The sequence below is a fragment of the Nuphar pumila genome, chromosome 3 (genome assembly GCF_984573655.1).
Source record: "Nuphar pumila chromosome 3, dmNupPumi1.hap1.1, whole genome shotgun sequence".
Lineage (NCBI taxonomy): Eukaryota > Viridiplantae > Streptophyta > Magnoliopsida > Nymphaeales > Nymphaeaceae > Nuphar > Nuphar pumila.
The window spans coordinates 53,594,437-53,621,506 of record NC_143251.1 but is presented as its reverse complement, the minus strand read 5'-3'; the positions used below and the strand labels follow the sequence as shown (position 1 = coordinate 53,621,506).

Genomic DNA, 27,070 nt, shown 5'->3' with positions numbered 1-27,070 from the left:
TGTTCAAAATGTTGAATATCATAGATTTTCCCTCTGATGATAATGTAGCTCCCAGCTACCTTACATAATTCCAGCATTGAATAGTGAGTGAGATTAAAGACAAACCATTAAGTTTCAAATGCTAAGTTTTAAGTGTTCAAAACATGCTAACATATTTCTCTGTCTGTGTTAATAACAGCTCACAGCTTAAATTATTGAGTGGAAGAAACAAGAAACGTCCTATTTCATTACAATGATCGACCTCCCACCTATTTGATGGTTTAACAGATTATGATATTTAGATTGTGAAATTCAGTATCTGATCAACCTTCAAGCACAATAGCTGCTAAAATTCAGAGGAAGTTCTTATCCACTAGATGCTGTATCATCATCAATGGGACTCGATCTTATTGCCTTCACTCCCTGTAGCAATAAATCTTGTTCAAGTGCAGAAGCATTTTTGAAGTGAATACCAACCATACCAGCATTTAAAGCTGCCTCCACGTTTACCACCCTGAGAGTTGGTTGTCAAAACCAGAAACAACTTGGCTATAAGGAAATTGGGAAGAAATATATAAATTTAGGAACTCAAGAACTGCCAACAATCAAGCATGAAGAGATGCTAAAATTTAATAGAAAATCAACTTTTATAATACAAGAGATAATATTGACAAAGTTTCTAACCTGAAGAAAAAGTTACTGAGATTCTACAGGGCTACTAATTGTGAATCAGTAGTTAGTTTCCAAAATCTACCAAAAACAAATCTGTTAGTACAAACAAAACACCTAGTTGGCATTTTAGAGAATCAATGCATGGCTGTCCGTGCTACACACAATATGCACATTGGAGATCACTGCCACATTTGTGTTAGTACAACAACATGATTTATATTGCTGACTTTCCAATAACTTTACCAGTTCTTAGCCACTTGGCTCAGAGATAGGGTTTAATACAAGTAAATTTCATCAAGAAGCTTAAAGTTTCAAGAGGTAATTTTCTTTCTCCACCTTATGATAATGCTAAGTAAAACACTTCAAATACAGACTTGAACCTATGTCAGTCTACACTTGCTCAATAAAAAGGAAGAGATGGAAATAATACTGTTTGATGGATGCTAAAGGATATAGGTAAATTCTGAATATACTGCAATTTTGATATGGTTCCACAGCATTTCGAATCCATAATATCCAAAACTTCAGCATAAATCAATTGCACCACTAAACTGATAGTAGATGCTGTCTTTTCCATGGCTACATTTTTTTCTTGGGCTAGGCAAAGGGAAAACCCAGTACTAATTCCCTAAATAGACAGGTGAGTTCCCCCTGCCAGTGGACCATGGTTACGTTACTTATGCTCTCAAATCGGTCAAGATCTATATCAAGTGGTTTCCCTCTTGTTCATCCACTTTTTGATCATCAATCACAAAAGTGGATAAAAAATATGTGCCAACTCCTGGTTTATATAGAAGATATTAATTTCTGATATTTTAGTGTGTAAACAGTGCATATCTTTGAATTGTTTAGAAAATTTTAACAAGCTACTAAAAATGCATTAGTTCACAAAGTCACACTTTCAGGAACCTAGCAGTCAACTTAAATACGAAATATAAACCAATAATGAGAAGTAGATAAGAAAAATAAAGAAGGCAGATCCCACCTGTCATCAACAAAAATACAATCAGCTGAATTAACTCCAAGTTGCTCAATAACTTTCAAATAAGCATCAGCCTCGGGTTTCCGTTTTCCTGTGCATAGATAAATGGATAGATTCACAGCAACAAAACCAAAAAACCAGCAAACCGTCATACACAAGAAGTAATCTTTGTCAATCATATAGGTTGGTGTAAGCATGTGCAATAGTACTACTATAGCTATGTTTTTAAGTTGGTTTAAGCAAAGGTTTGCTTAACCGCAAATAGCAAATATCTTCTCTAACCTGTCTATAAATAATGCCAAAAATATTGTTCTTGGGATTTTCTCAGTAATAAAAAATGGCTGGATTTTTTAAAAAACTTGCTAAATTTGTTAAAACATTAAAAGTGAAAAAAAGGAAAATTATGAAAAAAATAGAAAAAAATCATTACTTTGATCAAAATCACAATATACTAGACACAAGCAATAAATCAAATTCATTAAATTGTGTCATGAATTTCACATTTTATGGATCTATTGCAATACTCGGTATTGATGATTAACATGATATCAGCATAAACAATAAAAAAAGGCCCGGCAAGGTTATAAAATTTCAGTCAAATCAATCCCCCTTAGGCACCCAAAAATTAATACAAACAAATATCAGTTGAGGCAAAAAATAAAAATATTACCTATGAAGCAGGAACAGAATGTCCAATTTAAGTATGTTGAGAGTTTTAATTTTTCTTCTATCAACATGTACCTGTGAACTGGAATCAGCATAAGATTGTAGAATGGCTATAAAAGAAATTAATTCCATATGCTTACCATATGGGATAGTTTGTGAAAGCATGCATCTCATAGCCATTTTGCTTCAAACTGTTAAGTAATGTTTCCATGCCATCTAGGTAGGAGTAGCCATTTCTCATGCAGTCTTTCAGACCTGAGAATCAAATGACAGAGAGTTGATTGACTCTTTGAAAACCTTCTATAGGTGCAAGAGCAAATGTAAATAAAAGAAATGTTTTAGATCAATTTTTAGTTCTTATTTAACAGTCCAATGATGAAAAACAACTTGACTTTGCAAGCCGTTTAGTTTGACTGATTACTGCTTTCTTTTTAAATCTGATAGTTATTTGTTATGCAGATGAAATTGTGCTTTTTTGATGTTTATGGATGAAAATTGATGAATATGTATTATTTAAGAGTAACTTTTAAGTTATGCACTGCATCATCTAATTACTTTACTACTCCATTAGGCTTAATCATATCAGTTGTAAGATACACTTTTCAAGAGTAAAAACTCAACAGCCTATATTGCACTAACATAACCATGACAATGAAATAACTCAAATTAGTATTTGACCCAAGAGAAACAGCAAATAGGCCAATGCAAATATATCCCAAGGATTAGGTTTAGTTTTGGATGATTGTGTACCACATTAAGGCATCATGGTTCAGCTATAAGGAAGTGAAAATACACTACAAAAATATCTCTCAACAAGTTCTCACAAATACACCACAAGAATCACAAAGAGAACTCAAGAACATAAACTACCCGAAAATGGGTATACAAACATGAAATAAATAAATTTAATGAATTGGGATAAACTCCCATACAAAAGGAATGAATTACAAAAGGAGAGGAGCCTCAAGGGAGTCTTTGGACTCCCATTAGAGCCGTTGGGAGTCTAACGGCTCCCTTGTGGCTGTACCTTTTTGACAAGTCAAAAAGGTACTTTTTGACTAGTCAAAAGGTGAAGGTTATAAGAGTCCTAAAATGGACTGATTTAGCTAGTTCTAGTTAGGTTTCAACTAGAAATAACTAAACCAAATACTAACTAAAGAAAAAAGAAAATTACATGAAATTACATGCCTATGAGATGCCTATGAGATTACATATGAGATTACATATTTTAACACTCCTCCTCAAACTTACGGTTAGATAACCGAAAGTTTTCCTAAGAGAAAGTGAAATCTATGAACAACGAGAGGCTTGGTGAAGAAATCGGCCAACTGATATTCTGAAGCAACATAGAAAAGATGAATGGTGCCGCGCAAGAATTCCTCTCGAACATAATGACAGTCCATTTCTATATGCTTGGTGCGTTCGTGGAATGTCTGATTGCTTGCAATATAGATAGAACTCTTGTTGTCGCAACACAGATTTGATGATTTTGAACTTTCAACCCCCATATCGGAAAGGAGACATCGAAGCCAAACTAATTCCATAGTGGTTGTAGTCATTGCCCTATATTCAGCTTCTGTTGATGAGAGGGAGACCTTTTGCTGCTTCTTTCATCGCCATGACACCAAGGATTCTCCCAAGAAGACACAAAAACCTGTAGTTGAGTGGTGGTCATTTGGATCACCACCCCAATCTGCATCAGTATAAGCAAGCAATTCTAAATTAGAAGAAGCAGATAAAAATAAACCTCGAGAAATAAAATTTTTAATATATCTAATAATACGCAAAATTATGCCCATATGAATAGAAGTTTGAGCATGCTGAAATTGACTGGTTGTATGAACAACATGTGCAATGTCAGGTCTTGTGATGGATAGATACGATAGAGCCCCGACAAGTTGTCTATATGGAGTTGGGTTCTCGAGTGGTTCCCCATCATCAATCTTCATTTTGGCATTCACAATTTCAGGGGTATCAACGTTTTTTCATCTGAAATACCTGACCTGGCAACAATATCCAATGCAAATTTAGATTGAGTTAGCAAGTATCATCTAGGTGAGTATGCAACTTTTATACCAAGAAAGTATTTCAAGAAACCCAAATCACTCATTTCAAAGTGTGTTTTGAGAAATTCTTTAATGTCATAAACTCTCTGTTTATCACTTCCGATGATGATCATGTCTTCAACATAGAGTAGAAGGATGATAATACCTGCATTAGAATTCTTAACAAACAAAGTTGTGTCAGTAAGACAAAAACGAAAACCAAAATCAAGCATAACCTTACTAAACCTGTCATACCAAGCTTTTGGAGTTTGTTTGAGACCATACAACGCCTTGTTTAGACGAAGAATTTTTCCTTTAAGGACATTCATTCCTGGTGGTAGGTCCATGTATACTTTTTCAGCTAAATTTTCATTTAGAAATGCATTTTTGACATCCATTTGAAAAATATGTCATCCTTTTATTGATGAAAGTGCTATTAGGATTCTAACGGTGGTCATTCTAGCTACTGGAGCAAAGGTCTCTTCATAGTCTATTTCATACTCTTAAGAATAGCCTTTTGCCACCAATCGGGCAATGAATCTTTCAAGAGTACCATCACTCTTAGTTTTCACCTTGTACACCTAGCGACACCCAATAGGTTTCTTGTTGTTTGGAGGATGGTCTTGAATGGACCAAGTATTTGCTTTTTCTAAAGCTTCTAATTCGACTTCCATAGCCTTGACCCATTCTGGATGATCCTTGGCTATATCATAACTAGGAGGTTCTTCATAGGAATGAATTAAGGCAATAAAGGCTTGATGTTTTGGTGAAAAAGACTCGTATGACACAAATTTTTCAGGAACCCTCGAGATCCTAGTGGATTTTCTAGATGAAGACACAGATTCTTGTTCCCTTGTGTATTTATTCAGAGCACACTGTCTTTCGAAGTTTGCTCGTCTAGAGTATTGAATACAATCTTGACTGTTGCTAACAGGATCAGAATCAGTCACAGTCGTCTGATCATCCAGATCAATTTCTCTTTCACTATCCCTTTGAACTAGATCCAACAAGAAGGAATACTTGTCTATTTCAGTAGAGTCTTTGTTTTCAAAAAAACTTTCATTTTCTAGAAAGGATACATTCCTTGAGACATATAACTTGTTATTTTTAAGATCAAAACACCTGTACCCTTTTTGATGACTTGCATATCCTAAGAAGGCACAGGGGACAGCTTGAGGAGAGAATTTATCATTCCTATCTGTAAAAAAAAAACATTTGCACCCAAATACCCTCAATCTAGAATAATCAGGAGTTTGTTTGAAAAGCTTTTCAGTGGGAGAGATATTGTTTATTGAGGATGAGGGCATTCTGTTAATAAGATAAACAACAATCAAAATTGCTTCGACCCAAAAAACCTTAGGAACTTGATGTGTGATAAGTAGTGTTCTAGTTGTTTCCATAATGTGTTTGTGTTTTCTCTCAGCTAACCCATTTTGTTGAGGGGTATAGGGACAAGATTTTTGGTGTGAAATTCCATGTGAGTTCAAATATTCTTTAAATTCAGTTGATAAAAATTCTCCCCCTGAATCAGTGTGGAATATTGAAATATCATTTTTAAATTGATTTTTTACCATATTGTGAAATATTTGAAAAAATGAAAACACTTCAGATTTGTGTTTGAGAAAGTATATCCAGGTATATCGTGTAAAGTCATCTACAAAAATTACATAATATAGAAAACCACATTTTGACATAACCGGTGTAGGACCCCAAACATCAGAATGTATTAATTCAAGTGGTCGAGTGGAGACAAAGGTTCTTTCTTGAAATGGTAGCTGTTTCATTTTTCCAAGAATACATTTTTCACAAGTGAAAGTTTCAAAATTACAAAAATTTTCCATGTTTGGAAAATACTGGAGTTTGGACATACAAGGATGACCAAATCTTTGGTGTAAAAGATCCAAGCCCAATTTTTGAACATTATAGCATAATGTTTTCTTGGGTAATTCCAAAAAGTCCATGTAATACAAGCCTCCTTCTCTATAGCCTTCCCCAATCAGCTTCCCTGACTAGTGATCCTGTACTCGACATTCATGAGAAGAGAAGGAAACATTACACCCATGATCAGATAATTGTGAGACAGATAAGAGGTTTAGATTAAGTTTAGGGATATATCTAATTTTTGGAACACAAAATCCTTTTGAGTTTTGAGAGCTATTTTAGAAATTTTTTATTCCTTTTATTTCAAGAGTTGTTCCATCCGCAGTCAAAACATTCGATCCACTTGAGTTATAACAGTGTGACAGCAACTTTAAATTTGGTGTCATGTGAAAGGAAGTACCAGAGTCAAGGAGCCATAGGGGTTTACCTGGATCGGAGATGCCAACAGAAGAAGCAACAGCTCCGGCAGAGGAAGAAGATCCTTTAAGAAGAGGTTGTAGAGCCTCCACCAGCTAAGTTAGGGACATGTTTCCAATGGATGTCTCATTTGATTCTTTCGTTGATTCAATAGAAGCTACCTTCTTCTCATAAGGTCTCTTCAACTTTGGGCAGTAAGTTTTAACGTGTCCCGGTTCATGACAGTAATAACAAATAACTTTTCTTTTTCAAAATCGCCTCCTTGTCTTTCATTGTTTGTCCTCCCAACATGTGGAGGTTTGTATGTACGAATGTGATTATCGGGTCTAGATAGAGCTAAAACTGTATCATCATCACTTTTGGCGACTCGTTTCTTGAGTCTATTTTCTTTCATACTTAGCTCTTCAATTGTATCTTCAATAGAGGGAACCTTTCCCCGATGTAGAAGAGCGGACTTGGTTGATTCAAATTTGGATCTCAACCTATTGATAAATTGAAATAAATGCTCTGCATTTACTTGATTCTGGCGAAGCTCAATGTCTTGTGGACAATGCCACTTTGGTTCAAGAAGAGCCAATTCTTTTCATAGCTTGGATAAGCTATTGTAGCACTCTCTAATACTCTTTTCCCGTTGAACCATATTCCGAACTTTTTCTTGCAAATTACATATATGAGCAATATCTTTAAGAGAATACATTATCTTAAGATACCCCCACGCATCATTAGCGTGTTCGAATTTTGCGAGACTTGAACACTTCTTTATATCTACACTAGAGATTAGCCAAGACATGATCTTGGCGTGACCCATTCTCCATTCTTTTCAATTTTTCTCATACGTAGAGATGACCTTAATTTTTTCTACCTCTGAAAGAGGTACTTCTCTTCCTCCTTTAGTGAGAGTTAGTTTAGGTTCCTCATCGGTTCCATCAACTAAGCTCCATAGACCTTTTCCCCAAATGAGATGCTTCATGAATGAAGCCCATGTTACATAGTTTGAATCGTTGAGTTTTATGGGCTTAATGGTGACAATATCATTGTCATCCATTTTACAAGCTTGAGAATGAGAGGGGAAGGAGGAGAAAAACAAGTAAGAAGGGGAATACTTTTACCACAAAGAAAGAGAATAGGTAGCCTTCCAAGCTTTTAAAGGCTACACACGATCAATTCTTCAAAGAGACCACTTTCTTGAAGAATATTTGAATGGCACGCTTCCCAATGCACGTTCACCGACCTCGCTATGATACCATGTAAGGAAGTGAAAATACACTACAAAAATATCTCTCAACAAGTTCTCACCTATGTCACAGGGATTCGGCCAGACAGGTGTCGCACCCGCGTCGCGTCGCCCATGTTGACGCGACGCGACGTGGGTGCGACACCCGGTGCGGTCAACCCGACCCTGAGTGCGGTCAATGCACCTAGGATCATTTTGGTCCATTTTTGTTTTTTGTTTTTTGTTTTTTGTTTTTTTTAATTTTGCCCTATGAAATGGGCTGCGGAATTTAAAAAAAAACAAATTCTTGGGAGGGGGGGGGGGCGGCCCCTCCTGGACCCCCGCCCGCTGACCGCGCAGCGGGACCCGCACCCGGGGGAACCCCCGGACCCCCCCTTCTCTCTCTCTCTCTCTCTCTCTCTCTCTCTATATATATATATATATATATATATATATATATTTATTTATTTATTTTTTTATTTTATTTTTTTGCCACACCCCCGCACCCAAGGTTTTTGAAAGTGCCGCACTCCTGCACCCGCACCCATGTGACATAGGTTCTCACAAATACACCATAAGAACCACAAAGGTTCACAAAGAGAACTCAAGAACATAAACTACCTGAAAATGGGTATACAAACATGAAATAAATAAATTTAATGAATTGGGATAAAATCCCATACAAAAGGAATGAATTACAAAGGGTATTAGTCCCCATATTTATAGGGAAGGGGAGAGGAGAGGAGCCTCAAGGGAGTCTTTGAACTCCCATAGAGCCGTTGGGAGTCTAACGGCTCCCTTGTGGCTGTACCTTTTTGACTAGTCAAAAGGTGAAGGTTATAAGAGTCCTAAAATGGACTGATTTAGCAAGTTCTAGTTAGGTTTCAACTAGAAATAACTAAACCAAATACTAACTAAAGAAAAAAAAGAAAATTACATGAGATTACATGCCCATGAGATTACATATGAGATTACATATATGAGATTACATATTTTAACATCAGCAACATAATATCTTATATACTCATAGTAAAACATTTGGGTATGAGTGATTTTAGTAAATCATTTGTGTGTGTGCTTGTTGCAAGTATATAACTATGCATATAAAATGAAGAGGGGAATCTATTATAACACTTTGCCTTGCTGATTCTTTGTCCTTGGAAATATATATATATATATATATATATATATATATATATATATATATATATATATATATATATATATATATATATATATATACTTTTGGAAAAAATATTAGGCCATGCAATTTAATGCAAAATATTAACAAACACTAAGATAGAGAAAGAAAATGCTCAAAGAAAATTGTACCTTGTAAATCAAAACGTCTTCCATCTTTGAAGAATTTTGAAGCAAGTTCCTCCTAAAATAGAAATTTTGAACTTGTTGTATGAAGTAAACATGAAACAATATTCACAATGTTGCAGTGGATAATAATAAAACCACAAGTATAAACGTTCTAAAAGCCTAGCGAAATCTTATGGTGTACCAGCTTGCTTTGGAAAACTGGACATTATTCCCACCAACAAATCATTGCTTGGAGAATCCAAAAACAGATCTTACAGACACATATAACTATGCACCCAATAAGCAAAATATATGAAACAAAAAGCTAGGACAATCAGGTAGTAAAACTATGAAACACTAAACTGCCACAGGAAAATTTCCTTCCAAATTCATTTCTGTTATGTGCACCTCTTATAATTTTCAACATTTGAAAATGGTGTTTCTAAACATTAAGGTTTCTTTAATGAGCTCATCTATAAGACAACTATTTGCAATGCATAAATATCAAAGCCGACAACATGAAATGGAGAAGACAAAGAAGGATAATTTCCAGTTTTACACCAACTAAAGCGCAATAGCGCACTATACAATACACAAGGATACATAATGACACAACTCTAAAGAATAAAAATATGCATGCCTTGCTTATAACATAGTTAAAAGAAAATGTGCATGAAGTATAAAATAAAAAGCAATGATGTACAAACTGTAAAAATGTCTACAAAGAGACAATACGCATACGAGCACTAATACTTCACAAGAGATGTGCACAAAGGCACTCAAACAATACTTGAACAAATATGCACAAAGGCATAAAATAACACAAAAATGCACAATGGCATGTAAAGACTCTTTATATTCGAAAAGAGAAGGAGCTTGAGCTCTCAAGCTTGACATTTACAAGGGGGAACACCCCTATATATACACCACAAAGGGGAACCACCTTGGGTGTAATAATCGGATAAAAAAAAAAGGGTTAAGCTTGGATTCGGGTCGGATCCAGACCCGGACCCAATAGAGGCACCGCCTCCCGGGTCTTCTATAGACAACGAGGCAGGGGATTTCAAACACGACCCCCCCCCCTCATCGTCTCTCTCTCGATTCCCCTCACCGCCTCTCGCCCCTTTTCTCTCCTTTGCTCCGTCTCCCTCACGTTGCCGCCGGCGATTGGAGATGCCAGCGAGCAACTTCGTCCGGCCGCCTCCTCTCTCAGTCCGACAGGCCTCCCGATGACGTGAGCACCCCCCTCTCTGCCTCCCCGTCGCCGGCGATCGCAGTCGTCGGCCATTCCCTTCTTCGAGCCGACGCCGACAACTCGCTGTCGACCACCATTTCTTCTTCTCTACTGCGATCGACGATCTCTGAGCGTCGGCGACTCCCTGTCCTCGACGCCTTTCCAGACCCGTCGCTGCCTGCGACCTCGGTTTCGTGGTGGCCGCCTGCGACCTCGGTTTCTCGGTGGCCACCCGCGACCCCGTCGGCTGCGCCAGAACCCCGACGTCGGGAGAGTTGGCGCCCCTTCCACTCAGCCTCTCTCCCTGTTATATCGGCGGTCTCATTTCTTCCGGCCACCTGACGTCTACAGCTGTCGGCGACCGCACCGTTGCTGTCCCCTCTCTGCCATGGTTCCCGATGATCGCCACCGTCAGCGAGCAACCCCTCCGACGGCCCCGTTGCTGTGATCTTTAGAGATAAAACCCTCCCCTCTCCTTCTCCTTTGTGTAGGGTTGATCGGGGGGCTGAGCCCCCTGTCGTCGCCTCTTGTCGGCAGAGGGTTAACCCCCCTGCCTTCCTTTTGTTGTTGGTCAACAGGGGGCTGAGCCCCCTGTCGTCGACTCTCCTCGGCAGGGGGTTCCACCCCTTGTCACTTTTTTTGTTTCTCGGTAGGGGGCGGGGTCCCCCTGCCTTTGTGATTGTCTTCGGCAGGGGGCTTCGCACCCCTGCCTTCATTTGTTTCCCGGCAGGGGGCGATCCCCCCTGCTCTCTTGTCATTTCCTGGTAGGGGGGAGAATCTCCCCCTGCCCTCTGTTTCTCCTTGGCAGGGGGTTTTGTCCCCCTGCCTCCTGCGTTTTGTCGGCAGGGGGCGAGGCCCCCCTGCCTCCTTTGGTTTCCCAGCGGGGGGTGAAGCCCCCCTGTCTTCTTTGTGCTTTCGAGTAGGGGGCTTGCCCCCTATACCGTGGTTGTTCTCTGGCGAGGGGCTTTGCCCCCTGCCTTGTTCTTGCTGTCGGGAGGGGCAGAGCCCCTGCCTGTCTCGTTTCCCACAGGGGGGTTGCACCCCCTGTCTTGATTCGTGTTCTGACAGGGGGTGTTCCCCCCTGTTTTGTTGTGGCAGAGAGCCTCTGCTCCCTCCCCTGCCTTTCTCTGTTATGGCAGACAGGGAGCTACTGCTCCCTGCCTTTGCTTTCGTTGCCAAGCAGGGCTGAGGCCCCTGCCTCTGGCACTGCAGCCTGCGAGAGGCCTTGCTGCCTTTGTTGCTTCTTGTTTATCTTACGACGTATACTAATGTTCTAAGCATCACAGGTTGAACGGTGGATCATGCTCGCTCTTTATGGCTTGAGCTCGTGCTTACCTACGCAGTTGGCATACGAGGACCGTCACCTCTCAAGGTAGAGGAAGATTGCATAGAAGACTTGGATAATTGAATTAAGTTCAATTAACTAAAAATGGACCATTAAATAAATATATATATATATATATAGAAATATATATATTTATACGAGTACGTATTTAACTCAAGGACGCGGTTTCGCGATCCTGGTCCTTTACTTGTCGTCGCGCATCGCGCAAAGGTTCTGCGTTGCATTCCTACTTAGTCTTTACTTTGCTGTTGCGCATCGCGCAAAAGTTTTGCGTTGCACTCCTGCTTACAGTCTTTACTTGCCGTCGCGCATCGCGCAAAGGTTCTGCGTTGTAATCTTGCTTAGTCTTTACTTTGTCGTTGCGCATCGCGCAAAGGTTTTGCGTTGCACTCCTGCTTACAGTCTTTACTTGCCGTCGCGCATCGCGCAAAGGTTCTGCGTTACACTCCTGCTTACAGTCTTTACTTTGCCATCGCGCTTTGCACCAGATTCTTGCTTTTGCATATGTGTTGTTACGGCCTTGCTATTGCAGATGACGCGCAGGTTTTCGCGAATTGCATACGCGTTTGAGGCATCCTCGGGGAGGATGCAAGAGACATCTATCACTCCCTCTTGCGACAAGAGTTCAGTCGGGAGCTGGTGATACACCTTCGTCTAAGGAGAGGGGTATCTTGCAAGGATCCTGGCTCTTCGTGTGTGCAGTCCTGCAGAGTCGACTTGAGATTTTAGGGAGTTGCGCAAAAGCATCTAAGACTGCCCCAAATCGAAGCATTTGGAAGGATGTGATTGGCTGGTTTTGTTCGCCTTTACGGCATATCTCGGGTGATCCCGAATTGGGGGTTCGAGCGAACTTCTTAGTGGGTGTTCTGTTGAGAAACCTGTATCTCATCTATCGAGGTCGGTATCGAGTCATGCGAGACATGTAGATACCCCCGATAGTGGATGTGATTCGAGATAATCACATGAATAATGTTGGCATAATGTACTGTTATTTCAAAAGATAAAGTAAAGTTGATAAACTTGACATCTTTGTGAAACACTCCTGTTGAGGCTTCTATTGAGGAGCTATACCCCTTTCATTCTAGAGTATTTGTAGTCGTGCACGACACGTCTAGTACTGCGATGATCGAATGAGACGGTCGTGCGACCTCAAATAGTGCTAAATGCACAATGTTGTAATCACATAAATGGCCTCACATTCGCCTTCACAGGCAAGATGCTCGAGTGGTTTAAAGACCACAGCATAGAATGGGTCGTTAGTTAAGCAACCTCTAACGCACTCATTCGCTTCTGGTTGTCTGTCAAGGGAGAGGACAAATCGGTACAAAAACTCCAATGGACAGGTTGTTAACAACCACCCCACGGGCAAAGATCCGGCCTCCCCAGTCATTGGAGTTAGGGGATAGGGGCTACACAAGTTAGCTCAACACTTCTGCAGAAGTTGGATGCATCTGTGGCACTGCTTTTCAGCCTCTGGGGAATCCTCTCTCGGCTAAAGTCGTCCCCTTTGGAGCGAACTCAACTAGCTATTCGGGTTATTGAAAATACATAGAATAACAGACGCCCGAACTAGTCTCAATTGTTTCTACGTTTTGCTTGCGCGTACCCGCAGGCCAGTAATATCGAAACATAAAGTTTGTTCACACTGGTCGATCGCTTGCTTGCTCGGTAGTTCAGTATGCTACTCGTTGAGCTATGCATGTCTCTCAAGGCGTTACTCTAGTTGGTTAAACTGCTTATGCAGTTCTTTGCTGAGTAATAAGGAACTTCTCATACTAGTTAAATGCTTATAATAATAGCATTATGCCACTTGCTACATATTAGCATGTGACTTGCTTTATCCCTTGGTCGAACTCTTTGGTGCTTATTGTAGCGTAGCACTTGTTGGCTTGTATCTCTTATGATTGATGTGATTGCATACAGCTCGTAATCTATGAACTGGTGGCAACTAGGATTGATGTGGCCGCTTGTCTTATAAGCTGCTTACATATTGTGATATAACTGTTGCCGTATGATTGCTTATGAATGGCTTGCGATGCAATGGTTTGTGCCTTACGATTAATTTAATTACTTGCTGATGGACTGAGCCATCTGATGGCAATTGTATGTCTTACGAGCATTGTTACGAGTGTTTGTCTTATTCAGTTGTTTTGTTTGGCTGTCAGATAGAGTTAGTTACTCTTCGCCTATAGAATCAACTGGATTGCCATATCTGCGTGTTCTCATGCGTCGTTTACGCATGCTTTGAGGTCCTATTTAAGGATTGCAATATTCTTTGTAGCAATAATACAATGCGTAGGATTATATGCTTCTGTGTGGAGTGATACGATGCATATTGCTGATATACATGCTAGCGCCCTTATTGTGGCTACTGACCCCGAGGCGGTCCATGGTTCGGAGCAGTCGATTAATGATGCATGTATCACTGAGTGGGGTGTCTGTCGAGAACCTGATCTCCAAAGGATTATCTGCGAGGGCGTGTATGATCAAGACCAGGTACCCGGCTAGAGTGGTAGATTCTCTGTGAAGATGTACACTGTCCACGAACGGGTAGCCGCAAAGACGGTGAACTCTTGTGAGGAAGTGTATGGTTCAAGACCAGGTATACCATCTAGGGCGGAATTCCTTGTGAGGTTATACATTTCCCAGACCAGGTGATCTGGCGTTGATCTTGTTGATTGTAATAGTGGCTATCGACCCTGAGAGCAGTCATTTGTGTTGATGCGAGTATCCAATGATTTTCATTGGATATGGCGTTTGTTGGGGACCGATTTTCCCAAAGGTCTCGTTATGAGGGTATGTATGACCAAGACCAGGTATACCATCTAGGGCGGTAATTCCTTGTGAGGTTGTACATTTCCCAGATCGGGTAATCTGGCTAGAGCGGTAGAATCTCTGTGAGGATGTACACTGTCCATGAACGGGTAGCCGCGAAGACGGTGAACTCCTGTGAGGAAGTGTATGGTCCAAGACCAGGTATTACCCTCGAGGGCGGTAATTCCTTGTCAGGTCGTATATCTCCTGGACCGAGCGATCCGACGTGGATCTTATGTTTTTGCTTACCATAAAAAGTTATGGTGAACTATGATGATCTTCTGAGATTGTTTGTTATAGCCAACTATGAATACATAGTTCCGACTTTCTATTTTAGCATGATTACATGCATGACTCAGATGTGAGAATAAGATCGTTAGCGATTTGAGATAGTGATCATGTTTTGAACCTTCTAGGGAAGGGTGGGCTTTTCTGAGGAAGTATGACGCCTTAGTGAGTCATAACCGGTGATTGTTGGCCGCGTAAGGCCTTGAGAGAAGGGAATAGATTAAGGTTGTTCAGGACAAAGCATGTATTAGAAGTCGTGAGAGTGACAAATGATGTCCTGATACTGATTCAATGCAGAGATCTCGTTCTAGGAACGAGAACAAGCTAGTTGCGTGGTGGTTCACAACCTACGATCAATTGAATCGTATGCTGCATTTGTCAGTTGCACTGCTTACTTGCTTTGAACTGCTTACTGTTTGCACTACTTACGCATTTGCACTACTTACGCATTTGCACTGCTTACGCGCTTGCACTACTGACTCGCTTACACTGCTGACTCGCTTGCACTACTTACTCGCTTGCACTATTTACTCGCTTGTACTACTTACGCGTTTGCACTATTCACATGTTTGCATTGCTTACCTGTTTAACTATATATCTGCTTTAAACTGCGTAACATACTGAATTAAATGTACTTAATTCAGTTTCTTGTAGTCTCTCTTGTGCACCTACTAGTTTTTCGCGAAACTAACTCATTCTATGGGTACAGGTGATGATTAGGTACACTACGGGCGATGGCGCGATTGCAAGATGACTTCAAGACTTCTTCTTTCTGCTCTTAGCTCGCGTCCTGGACGCTTTGGGTTTGTAACAGATTTTCCTTAGGATACCCTAATTCTGTGAGTTTTGGTTCTTTTAGCTAGCGTGCCCAAAGTTGTCAGCTTGCCTTCTGATTTATCAAAGAAAAATCTTTCGCTGATTTCATAAACAAACTCTGAAGAAAAGAAATATTTCTAGTCTCTTGCCTGTTTTTCTGAAAAGGTTCGCAAGTTTGAAATTTGGGGCGTTACATTGGTCTGCTCGACGGTCAAGATTCACCTTTCTTAACTGTTCTGATACCAAGTTGTAACGCCCCAAAATTTCAACTTGTAATTTTGAAAACATTTAGAGAAAATCTTTCAAAGTTCAGGATTTTGATCTTTCAAATCGTAAGCGAAAGCAATTTTCTTTTAGAGAGAAAAAAAAGTTGACAATTATGGGCACGTTAGCTTATAAACCAATCTTACTTACAGAGAATAGCCAGGATGCCAGCAGAAAGAGGGTGATCTCGAGCCATGTTGCATCGCGCCATCGACCGTCAGTAAAGTCCTACTTGTCACCTACCCATTTCAAAATGGGTCAGTTTCATAACAAACTGGTAGGTGCACAAATAGACAATGTATAAATAAATAAAGTGGGACATCACAAGATAAACAGTTTATTTCATTGAAAGCAGTAATAGCATTTGTAATTGCGAAAAATTAAATCTGAGCAACATATACAAAGAACATCTAAACTGAAGAAAAGAGAACGCAATATATAAACAATATTGTGTGTAGTTAACTAGCATAGTTAAATAATTAATACAAGTAAAGAACATGCCATCATTAGTCATATTCATCTATATGTACGCATGCAAGAAAATATTAGTTGTTCTTAACTCAAGATTCAACTACTTTATTTAATTCATCCAGAGTCCGCGTGCGACTTTCCCCTACCTCAAGAGGTTGTGTCGTCGCGCGTGCGTACAATTATAGGTGTTGTAGGATACAGGCTGCGAGGCACGGGCAGGATCCGTCGTACGAACTACAAACAAACAAACGTGATTATTAACACCCTGCAAGCATTGACCAAGTTAGGGTCGACCGCAACCCAAAATTCAACACCATAGGGTTTTGGACATACAACATCCCAACACAGGGTGACGTGCACTAACTGCTCCTGCCACACAAGCGAAGCCCCTGTTGGTTCCACCAAAAAGAAAATCAGGCAGAGGCATCGCCCCTGCCTGGCAGCCAAAAAAGAGAGGCGGCAGGAGGGCAAGCCCCTGCCTGCCGAGAACAGAGAGGCGGCAGGTACGTGCCCCTGCCAGCCGGGAGTTGAGAGGCGGCAGGGGCATCGTCCCTGCCTGTCGAAATCAGAGGTGGCAGGGGGCGAGCCCCTGCCTATCGAAAATCGAGAGGCGACAGGGGGTTGTCGACCCTCCAGCGAACACAGAGAGAGAGAGGGGAGAATGAGAGAGAGAGAGGGAGAAGGCAGGGGGCGCCGACCTTCAGGCAAACAAAGGGAGAGGGAGGGCATGGTAAGGCTGTCGGCCCTCCAGCAACAAGCAGAGAAAGGAGGATGTGGCAGTGACCATTGGCCTCCTACCGACCCTCTGGCAGACCCAACAGATAGGGGAAAGGCTCGGCAGGGGTCGTCGGCCTCTTGCCGACCTTCCAGCATACCCAAGGGAAAAGGGAAGGGCGCAGCAGGGGGTCGTCAGCTCCCTGTCGGCCTTCCGGCATATAATGAGAGAGAGGGGAGGCACAGCAGGGGACTGTCGGCCCTCTGACAGACAAAGGAACGATGGAAGAAGACAAAGAAACAGAAGAAGAAGAAAAGAGAGGGTAAGGGGGTTACCTGAGAGTCGGCTTGGTTGCACACAGGGATGTCGCCGGCAAAAATCAGGGAAGATTTACAGAGAGGGGGGCGACGTCTGCTATGCACGCCGGACAGAGCAGGGTCGCTGACGGAGGTCGTGGCTTCCTCTGACGGAAAGATGAGGACGAGGGAGAGAGCGAGAGGGAGATGAGTAGGGGCGTAGGGGTGAGAGCCCTCCCTCCCCTCTGCGTTCTTTTTAAAGAGCTCGGGGAGGGCGAAACGGGAAACCCCAACAGGGTTTCCATTTCGAGCAGAAGGGGAAGGTGGGGGAAGTGGCACGGGAGGGGAAAGAGAGTTAATGAAACTCTCTCCCCGCAACCCCGATAACCCTAGCGGGTCTGAGTCGGATCCGGGTCTGACCCGGCTCCGAAATTATTTATTTATTTCTTTATTTTTTTCAAAAAACATGGGTTTTACAGGGTTAATAGGCTTGTGTCCGATGGTCTTATTCATAAATCAAGTTTTGTCTCTTCTAGTAGTAGTAAAAGTTTGTGTCCTAGTTGTTGCATATATAAGAGTTATTTTTTGATACTTTGAATAACATGGCTTTGAGGTTGTTTGAACTTATTCATTCTAATGTTTGGAGACCAACTCCCATTAGTTTTATTTATGGTAGTACATACTATGTTGTTTTCATTGATGATTTCTCTTGCTATTCCTGGATTTATTTCATGAAGAACAAATCTTAAGTGTTCTCTTTGTTTTGTAGATTTCATACATATGTCAAAACCAGAGTTACCAGTCGAGGAAGCGGGAGCGATACGGGGAGCAGGAAGCGATACGGGGAGCGGGAAGCGGGAGCGGGAAGCGAGGCACTTTCAAAAATTTAGGAAGCGTGGGACCACTTAGAAGAAAATTATGAACCGTCTCGAAAGCGACCTAGAAAGCGAACCGGAAGCGAGGGGGAAGCGAAAAAAATGAAAAAAATGGGGAAGCGAGGGGGAAGCGTGCTTCCCATAAAAGGGGGACGCTTCCCCATGCGTTTCGGAAGCGCGACGTTTCGGAAGCCGGACGTTTCGCGCTTCCGAAGTGCGTATCGGGGAAGCGCGCTTCCCCTTACTCCTAGGCGCTTCCAGTAACTCTGGTCAAAACTCAATTTTCTCTTTAAATTCTTAATTTCCAATTTGATGGTGGTGGGGAGTACATGTCAAAAGAATTTACTGAATTCCTACAAGAAAATTGGATCAATCGTAGAATTTCTTACCCGCGGACACCTCAAAAAAATGATCTAGCTAAAAAAAAGCATAGATATGTTGAAAGTGCTTTGTCTATGATGCATGCTAGTGATGTTTCCCTGAATTATGGACAGAAGCATTTTATATGGTTGTTTTTATCATAAATAGGCTGCCCATGAGAATTCTTGATTATAAATCGCCATATTTTACCTTGTATGGAAAGCAACCAGATTATGATATGTTGAAAGCTTATGGATGAACGTGGTATGTCCACATAGATAAAAAGCCTTAGAAATAAATTTGATGATAAGGTTGTTGTCTGCAAGTTTGCAGGGTATGTTGATGGCTATGCAGGTTATAGATGTTATGATGCTTTGAAGAAGTATATTCGCATTTCAAGAAATGTTATATTTGATAAAGACTCTATTCAAAATATCTTTGTGAAGCTAATGCAGGAGGAAGATAAGAAGGAACCTGAAACTTATGAGTCGTGGCTGAGTGATCACTTAATTTCAGGTATTCAGTATGAGAACCATGAAATTGAAAAACCAGCAGAAAATCAGCAATATGTCATGAGGTTGAAGAACCGGGAGGAAGTCAGCACGACAGCGATGAAGGGCAGGTTCAATCTCAGGGAGGCTCCAAGTATGGGTAGGTGTATGTCAGATGTAACACAGAAGTACCTCAAGGGCAAAATGACGCGAATCAGAAGGAGATGGAAAGTAAAGTAGTTGAAGAATGAACTATGAGGCGGTCCTCACATGTGTATCACCCTATTGATAGGTGGGTAAGTTATGAAAGCATCAGCCTTAAAAATCAATTTTTTGTTACAAAAATTTAGAAACACGAAGAGCCAAAGAGTTTTATGGAAGGCTACAAAAATATAAGATGGATAGAAGCAATAAATGAAGAGTTGAGAACCTTGAATGAGTGTCGTACATGGGAGATTATAAAAAGAACAAAAGATAAGAATGTCGTTGGATTGAAGTGGGTGTACAAAATTAAGTATAGGCCAGACGAAAGCATAGAATGGCATAAAGCAAGGCTCATTGTGAAGAAACGTTCAGCCCTATAGTTAAAATTGGAACTATCAGAATCATCATGTCCTTGGCATTAGATCATGGTTGGTCATTAAATCAGCTTGATGTAAAGAATGTGTTTCTTCATGGAGATCTTAAAGAGGAAGTGTATATGGAGCAGCTTCAAGGTTTTAATGAAAAAGATCCAAGAAAATATATATGTAAGTTAAAGAGAGCTATGTATGGGTTGAAACAGGAATCATGTTCATGGTTTAAAAGCTTCTTAGATGAAATTCAAAGACATGGCATTAAGAGATCAGCGTTGGATCATTCTTTATTCATATATAAAGGTAAGAATTAGATTACTTTGTTACTTATATATGTGAATGATATTATTGTTACTAGAAACTGTGAGGCTCATATTAAAGAAATCAAAGTTCTCCTAAATAAAAGATTCTAGACGAAGGATCTTGGAAAGCTTATGTATTTTCTTGGGGTGGAGGTGGATCAGAAAATTGATGAACTTGTTTTGACTCTACAAAAATATACTTCTGATTTGTTGAGCAGTTTTAAATATTGCAACCCTGCAGCTACTCCAAGCCCGATATATCGAAAGTTGAGTGTTAATGATGGAGACCTATATGATGATCCAACAAGGTATAGGAGTATTTTTGGAATGCTTTAGTATCTGACATTCACTAGATGCAATAAATCAGGTGTTACAATAGATGCATGAGCCTAGAAGGGGACATATGGAAGCAGTTAAAAGGGTCTTGTGATACTTAAAGGGAACTCTTTCAGATGGTTTGGTATATAGGAAAAGAGTGAAAATGAAGATTTGTTGATGGTGATGGAATTTTCTTATGTTGACTGAGTAGGCGATCCAAATGAAAAAAGGTCAATATCTAGGTATTGTGTGTTTGTAGGAAGAAACCTAGTGTCATGGAGTAGCAGAAAACAAAAGTCGATAGCGCGTTCAAGTACAGAAGCTAAATATAGATCTATGGCAGCGGCCACATCGGAAGTGACATGGATTAGACATCTCTTAATTGAGTTGGGCAAGAGGATTCCAACATCCATCCTGTTTTGTGAAAATCAAAGTTCAATCAAGATTTCATTGAATCCAGTTGAATGTGGAAGAACCAAACACATTGAAATAGACCAACATTTTATCAAGCAGAAAATTGAAGATCAGGAAATTGCAATGAGATATATTGGACCAGAAAAACCAAAGTTGCAGATTTTTTTTACCAAACGGCTCACTAAGCAACGGTTTTGATTCTTGAAAGGCAAATTGTCCATGATAATGACCATGTACAACTTGAGAGACGTTGTTGAGACAAGACCTTGGATCGAATCTAGATCCATATCCAGAACCATGTTGTACGTTATGTGGTTTAGATTATTCTTTTATTGTTTTGACTTGTTTTTCCCTTATTATTTTCTTATGTTGTATTTTACTCATGAGGGCAGTTTTGTAATATGTAGAAAAGAATATAAAGGAGTAGAAGAACACACGTTGCCCTATCTTTGGGACATGTGGGATTGCAGCCTCCATCTTTCTTGTCCTCTCTCTCTTGCATTGCATAAGTGCTTCGCATTAAATCATGTTTGTTACCAAAAGTTTACATAGCCTAGACAGAGTGTTCAACTTCAAGTGTTTGCAATGGAAGTACCAAGGAATATGTTGCACAACACAACAAATCATGTTCTGCTTCCCAAAGTTGGATACTTTAAAAGAGAAAATTCTTAAGTCATAAGGGTGCTAGTAACAGTAAAAATAGCAATTAAAGTTCCCTAAGTGATGGATCCTCAAGCACTAGAAGCGATGTAGGGCAGAAAAGTAGCTTCTTGCCTATTCCATTGGGAACTGCAGACCTTTTTGGTACATGTGGCTCCTCATGCTATCACTAAATGAGTGGCCACCAAGGTTGCCAAACTAGGAAGCGGAAGTGGAAGCGGGAAACGATACAGGAAGCGAAAGCGAGAAGCGAGGCATTTTAAAATTTATAGGAAGCAGAAAGCGAAGTATCAATTTGAAAGAGAAATATGAATAAAAACTGAAGCAATATGGTAACTGAATAGGAATCGAACAAGAAACAAATAAAAACTAAAATAAAATTGATCATTCTTATATTTCATGATTTTTCATTAAAAGAGTATTTTTTGTTAAAATCTAACAATGAAGGTTACCAATTTAGAGAAAGTACATAGGAAGTGAGAGGAAATACATGAAAAACATGAAAAAAAATGTGAGAAAAGCATATAGAAAGCATAGACCATGTGTATGAGAAGCATAGAAGAAGCATGGGGGAATCGAGATTCCCATGAAGTTTCGGAAGCGAGGAGTATCGAGCTTCCGAAGCGAGTTTCTGGGAAGCGAGCTTCCCACCTACCTAAGAAGCTTCCAGTAACTCTGGTGGCCACCTCCATATTGCTACAGTATCGGCCCTTGTAAACTTACTAGACATTAACACTCATTCAATTAGTCAAGAATTGGGCTTGATCATTGCCAAAAGAAGAAGCACCAAACATATTAAGCTTGCTAGGACACCTGCTAATGACACTTTGTTCTAGTGGCAACCTGCCTCTTCCAGTAGCCTCACTCACAAGGGAGGCCAGGGGCCAAAGAACTATGGAAATTGAAAAACAATGAAGATATAGTAAATGTCCATCATCAATCTGAGGGTAGTGTTTGGAATGACTGATGATTCAACTACTTTGAAGTGGGCAGCAAAAACAAAAAAAAGGTAATAGTGGATAGGGTACAGAACATTAGGGTTGCCAAGAGAGGGGGTGGGAATAAAGGGAAGAATAAACTTTGATTGTGTTGACACCAGTGGTGCAACATTCTGACCCAAGGCAAGTGCTTGACTATGTTTTGTATTAAGAGACACCACTCACCCTATCTAATTAGATCGTAGAAATGTATGCACCAGATAACCACATAGATAGAAGCAAGCTGTTATCCTTTCTTTTCATGTTTGGTAAATCTCTATGTGTTGCTCATTAATCAACAAAGGGTTGGTTTGGATCACATGCTATTATTGGAAGGACTAGGAGAGATAAAGAGTGCCTCCTGTGGGGGTTCACAGAGGCTTCCTTTTCCTTATCTAGGCTTGTGTAGCACTCGCTTGCTCCCGAAAAAAGAAGGCTTGCCCCAGAGTTTGCTGGCAATGGAACAACAAACACTCCATTCCCTTTAATTTCTTCACTTAAAAAGAGGTTTCAACTAATCGATTGGTCGAATTTGCAGAGATTTACTTGAAACATCTCTGTTATACCACTACTAGGCATCCCCACATCCCAACCTGGGGATTACGGTCCAATATAAGAGCAAATTTGATAAAAAAAGATATGCTATGGCACTTGGAAATAGGATCTGTGCAGCAATTGGTAGCAAGATAAGGGATCACTTGCTCCTTGACCTGGACAGTTGAAACAAGAAAAGATGATTGATGAGCCCTAAACTTAACAGCTACAGTTTGGTCCTAATAATTAGTAGGAACAGATTAACAGATGATAATATGGCATACTAGGAATGATGAGGCCAACCCATTGTAGATGATTTACAAACAAATTTTAGAATACTATATTTTTTGATAAGGAAAATGTGGAAGAATAAGATTAGCAGTACAAAACAAAGTCATAGCAATCAATTTTTATTCACAAATTTGATCATCATTAGGTAGGCCTTGTAAGAACTTCTACTTGCATGAAACAATGTACCTCATTTATTAGACCGCTTTCAAACTCACCCCAGGCAGTCAGATGCTTGATCTCCAACAACTCTTTCATTGGCATTCTGTGTATGAAAAATAATCTGATGTGAACTACAAAACATTCCAATTTCTCAATGCATCTGATAAGCTGTAAGATGAATCAAGGACATGAAAATAAAGCTGAAAGATGGACTGAAGATTAGCACATCTAAAGCAGAAAGTTGAAAGAATTTGAACATATGTAAAACATTATACATAAAGAGTGTACGGCACAAGATTCCTGACAATATGTGATTTGTTGAAAAGCTAAAAGCTCAAACTACCATCACATGAGTAACATGAGGACAAAGGCTTGTTTGAGCAAAACAAACAGGAGTTGACCAAAGATACACATAAACTGCAGATGACATTGTTAAATGTCTCAATTTTACAATGACAGAAGTCATACAGAAAATGTCTGACCTTCTCACAAGAAGTTGGCTCAAGAAAATCGAATTCTACTAATTGCCAAGAAACATAATATACTATTCAAGAATTCAGGTAAATAAGATAACATCTAAGATAGGAAAAGGAGAAGCACTATCTATTAAAAAAAAGTACTGACAAAGGACAAATCTAAGCATAGAGCAATTGCTATTAGGAATAAATCTAAATCATAATGCAAGAAAAGCATCATAGGGAAGAAGTTGAATGCTAGCTATCCGCAAACACACCCAAAAAATAAAAAAATATCTGATAGATAACGAAGATAGTAATGGGTGAAGCCGCTACTGCTACATGAAAATCTCAGTGGAGTAGAAAGAACCAATTTGCTATGAGCTAACAGGACAAGATGTCCAAAACATCCTTCAACTTTGTAGATAACGTGAACATCATCACGAAAAATCTCAGAATCAAAACACATAGTACCTTTATACATTCCTCGCGGCAACTTCAAATCATGTATTTCTACCATTATTCGCATTTCTCACATAACTTCAACACCCCATGAATCCCAAAAAAGCTGCCCCAAATCTTTCATGGGCCTTGAAAATCAAAGCGTCCCAATCATGATGAGCAACGATAACCACTTTTTCAGATTTTCATGGCAGAACCACAATTAATGAGGCTACCAGATTTTCTTTATAATTACATAAGCAACCTCACACACATAACGATTATCGTAATATAATTCATGGTTCGAAAATTGAAAATCCAGCACCAACAAGTCAAATCCCAACAAGCATCCAAATTCATCTCATAACATTCGATTTTTCAAACACAAAACCCTAAACTCTAATCAAAGAAACCTTAAAACTACGTGTAACAATGACAAAATCCAAAACACACGATACTGGAATGAAAATCCGACACCAAAAAGCTTCCAAATTCATCTCATACCATTCTATTTTTCAATCACAAATCCTCAACTCGAACCAAACAAACCTAAGGCTACGATAGCATTAAAAATTAACGATACCAAATCAGAATATCCGACACCAACAAGTCGAATACGAACAACCAACCAAATTCATCTCATACCATTCGATTTTTCAACCGCAAAAGCCTCATATCTAACCCAAAAAACCTCAAACTCAAAATTATTTTACAGAGAGAGAGATTGTGCCTGAAGAAAGCGGGCACGTCCTGGTAGAAAGGGTCTCTGATAATGGTATCCATCACATCAAAGAGCAGAATGGGCAGCTTCCTTTGCTCTCCCATTGAGCAAACAGGAACGGTTGGGGTCATTCTAGAGGAGGAAATATAGCCGTTGGTTGATCTCTTCGTGGTGGATGGGAGGATGGTGGTCCTCAAAACCAAGGCCATAGAAAGAAAGACCATGAGGCATATGAGTTCATGCCTCGAACCCTGTTGTCATTCGCCTGAGGTTTTTTTTTTCTGTTGAAGGAATCCTTTTTTAACGTCCCAAGAAGAAGATCCTTTCAATCCTCTGATCCGGTTATGATAGGGTCCTCCTATTCAGTTGGATAAATGGTCAGGTCCAAATGCATAATTATGTAAATTTAGGTCCAATAAGGCATATGGAGATAATTGGATTCAGATCCAGCAATGGGTCACACCCAACTCAACTTCAAATTTGAGCTTCAATCTAGTAACATTAGAGCTAATCCAGTTAGATTGTATTGTTATTTTGATTAGACCCACAAGCTAAAGTGATGTCACGGGTTTGCTACCCGTAAGTGTATGCCTCTTGCCACCAGGCCAAAGTTAGATGTAGTCCCTGGTGTGCAAGCAGCATAGTTGCGAGAAACGGGTACGGGTACGGGTATGGGTACGGGTACGGGTACGGGTACGGGTACGGGTATAGGTACGGGTACGGGTACGGGTACGGGTACGGGGTACTGGTACTAGTATGTGAAGGCTTAAAAAGCTTTAGATTAATTTTTATTAGAAACACTTATCAATACGACTCCTAAAAATATTGTTATGAGTTTCGAATAAACATTAAATGGTACCAGTTTTCTTTTCATCAAGGCTTCACAATAATCAGGTATGGTTCCATGTTTAGGAACACGTATTTATTCACCAGCATAAGCTATACACTAAAGTGAACCCGTCGTTCACAAGCTCCCTTCTGGGATGGAATTCATGAATTGGGCTAAGGCGAAAGCGTTAAAAAAAAAAACTATATAACTTCTACCGAAACGAAATCCTCTGGTGCAAACAGGGAATGAACGAAGTCCGTGTTTCTAAAAAGCTAATACGAAATGTATATTTTCCTAAAGATACATACAAATTTAAACTAAACATGCGTATGTAATACATCATCATTGTATTATAGCTTTATTTAATTTGTAATATCTAAAAGTCTTAATAAAAATAGTGCTTTTATAGAATGAAATTGTTGTTTGAATGCGGAAATGTTAATAGCAATGAGCTTGATACTCACTTATAATTTAATAGAAACATGTTTCTAGGTGAGATGGTACACATTTTTAAGTAATTGAGAGGAGTTTTTTAGACATTTGATACTTATGTTTGTAGTTTTCAAGACGAGTTTAGTACTGCTATTGGTATGCCTGATAAGTGATACGTTAAGGTGTATCAAGTACCAATCATATTATGGCAAGAAGCACTTGGGGCTTTCACATCAATGAACTCGTGGTTGAGTGAGGTGATTTTTTTTTATTCAAGGGAACCCCCATCACTGACCACACAATGGTTGGCCTCCGGTTGGTAAAACCCTTAAGGTCCCCCCTGCCATCAGGTAGTACATGAAGGATTTAAGATCATGGTATGCATAATGAAGGCGAGCTCTAAGTGATAGAGGAGAAGAAAAATAGGGTTGAGATTGACGGTCTGCTTCAGAAGAGATTCCTCGATGAAATTATCAAGCTTTGTGCCATTCTGAAGAGACAGAGGCTGAGATACTTTTACTCTCCTGGGTAGTTGTTACCCCGCCATAATCATCTCATTGGATTCCCAAACATGTTGGGAAGCAAATGTGATGTGAAGCCCACCACTATCATAGTGATTCATAATTCAATGGCTCACTATGTAAGCGGGTCATTGAATTCTTAGCCCACTACTCTGGATCATTGGATCTAATTACTTAGATTCATATTTCAGATCTATTACCTGGATCTAACATATGAGTTTCATATGTAAGACCCATTGGCCACACTGGATTTGTACCATGATCCAACATCTCCCACTTGGCCATATGAGGCAAATACTTGCATTGTAT

The 27,070-nt window shown here is 40.0% G+C and overlaps 1 protein-coding gene across 1 annotated transcript; it reads right to left on the bottom strand.

The window, feature by feature from the left end:
• On the bottom strand, nucleotides 1-25,245 carry FHY1 (Haloacid dehalogenase-like hydrolase (HAD) superfamily protein). Its single transcript, XM_090001628.1, has 7 exons — nucleotides 24,989-25,245; nucleotides 23,390-23,465; nucleotides 9,188-9,239; nucleotides 2,440-2,554; nucleotides 2,304-2,374; nucleotides 1,637-1,724; nucleotides 1-493 (listed from the first exon to the last, which is right to left on the bottom strand). Exons 1-7 carry the CDS (start codon nucleotides 25,201-25,203, stop codon nucleotides 346-348), a joined length of 765 nt encoding a protein of 254 aa, XP_089857754.1. The 5' UTR covers nucleotides 25,204-25,245; the 3' UTR covers nucleotides 1-345.
• Nucleotides 25,246-27,070: the final 1,825 nt, after the last annotated feature.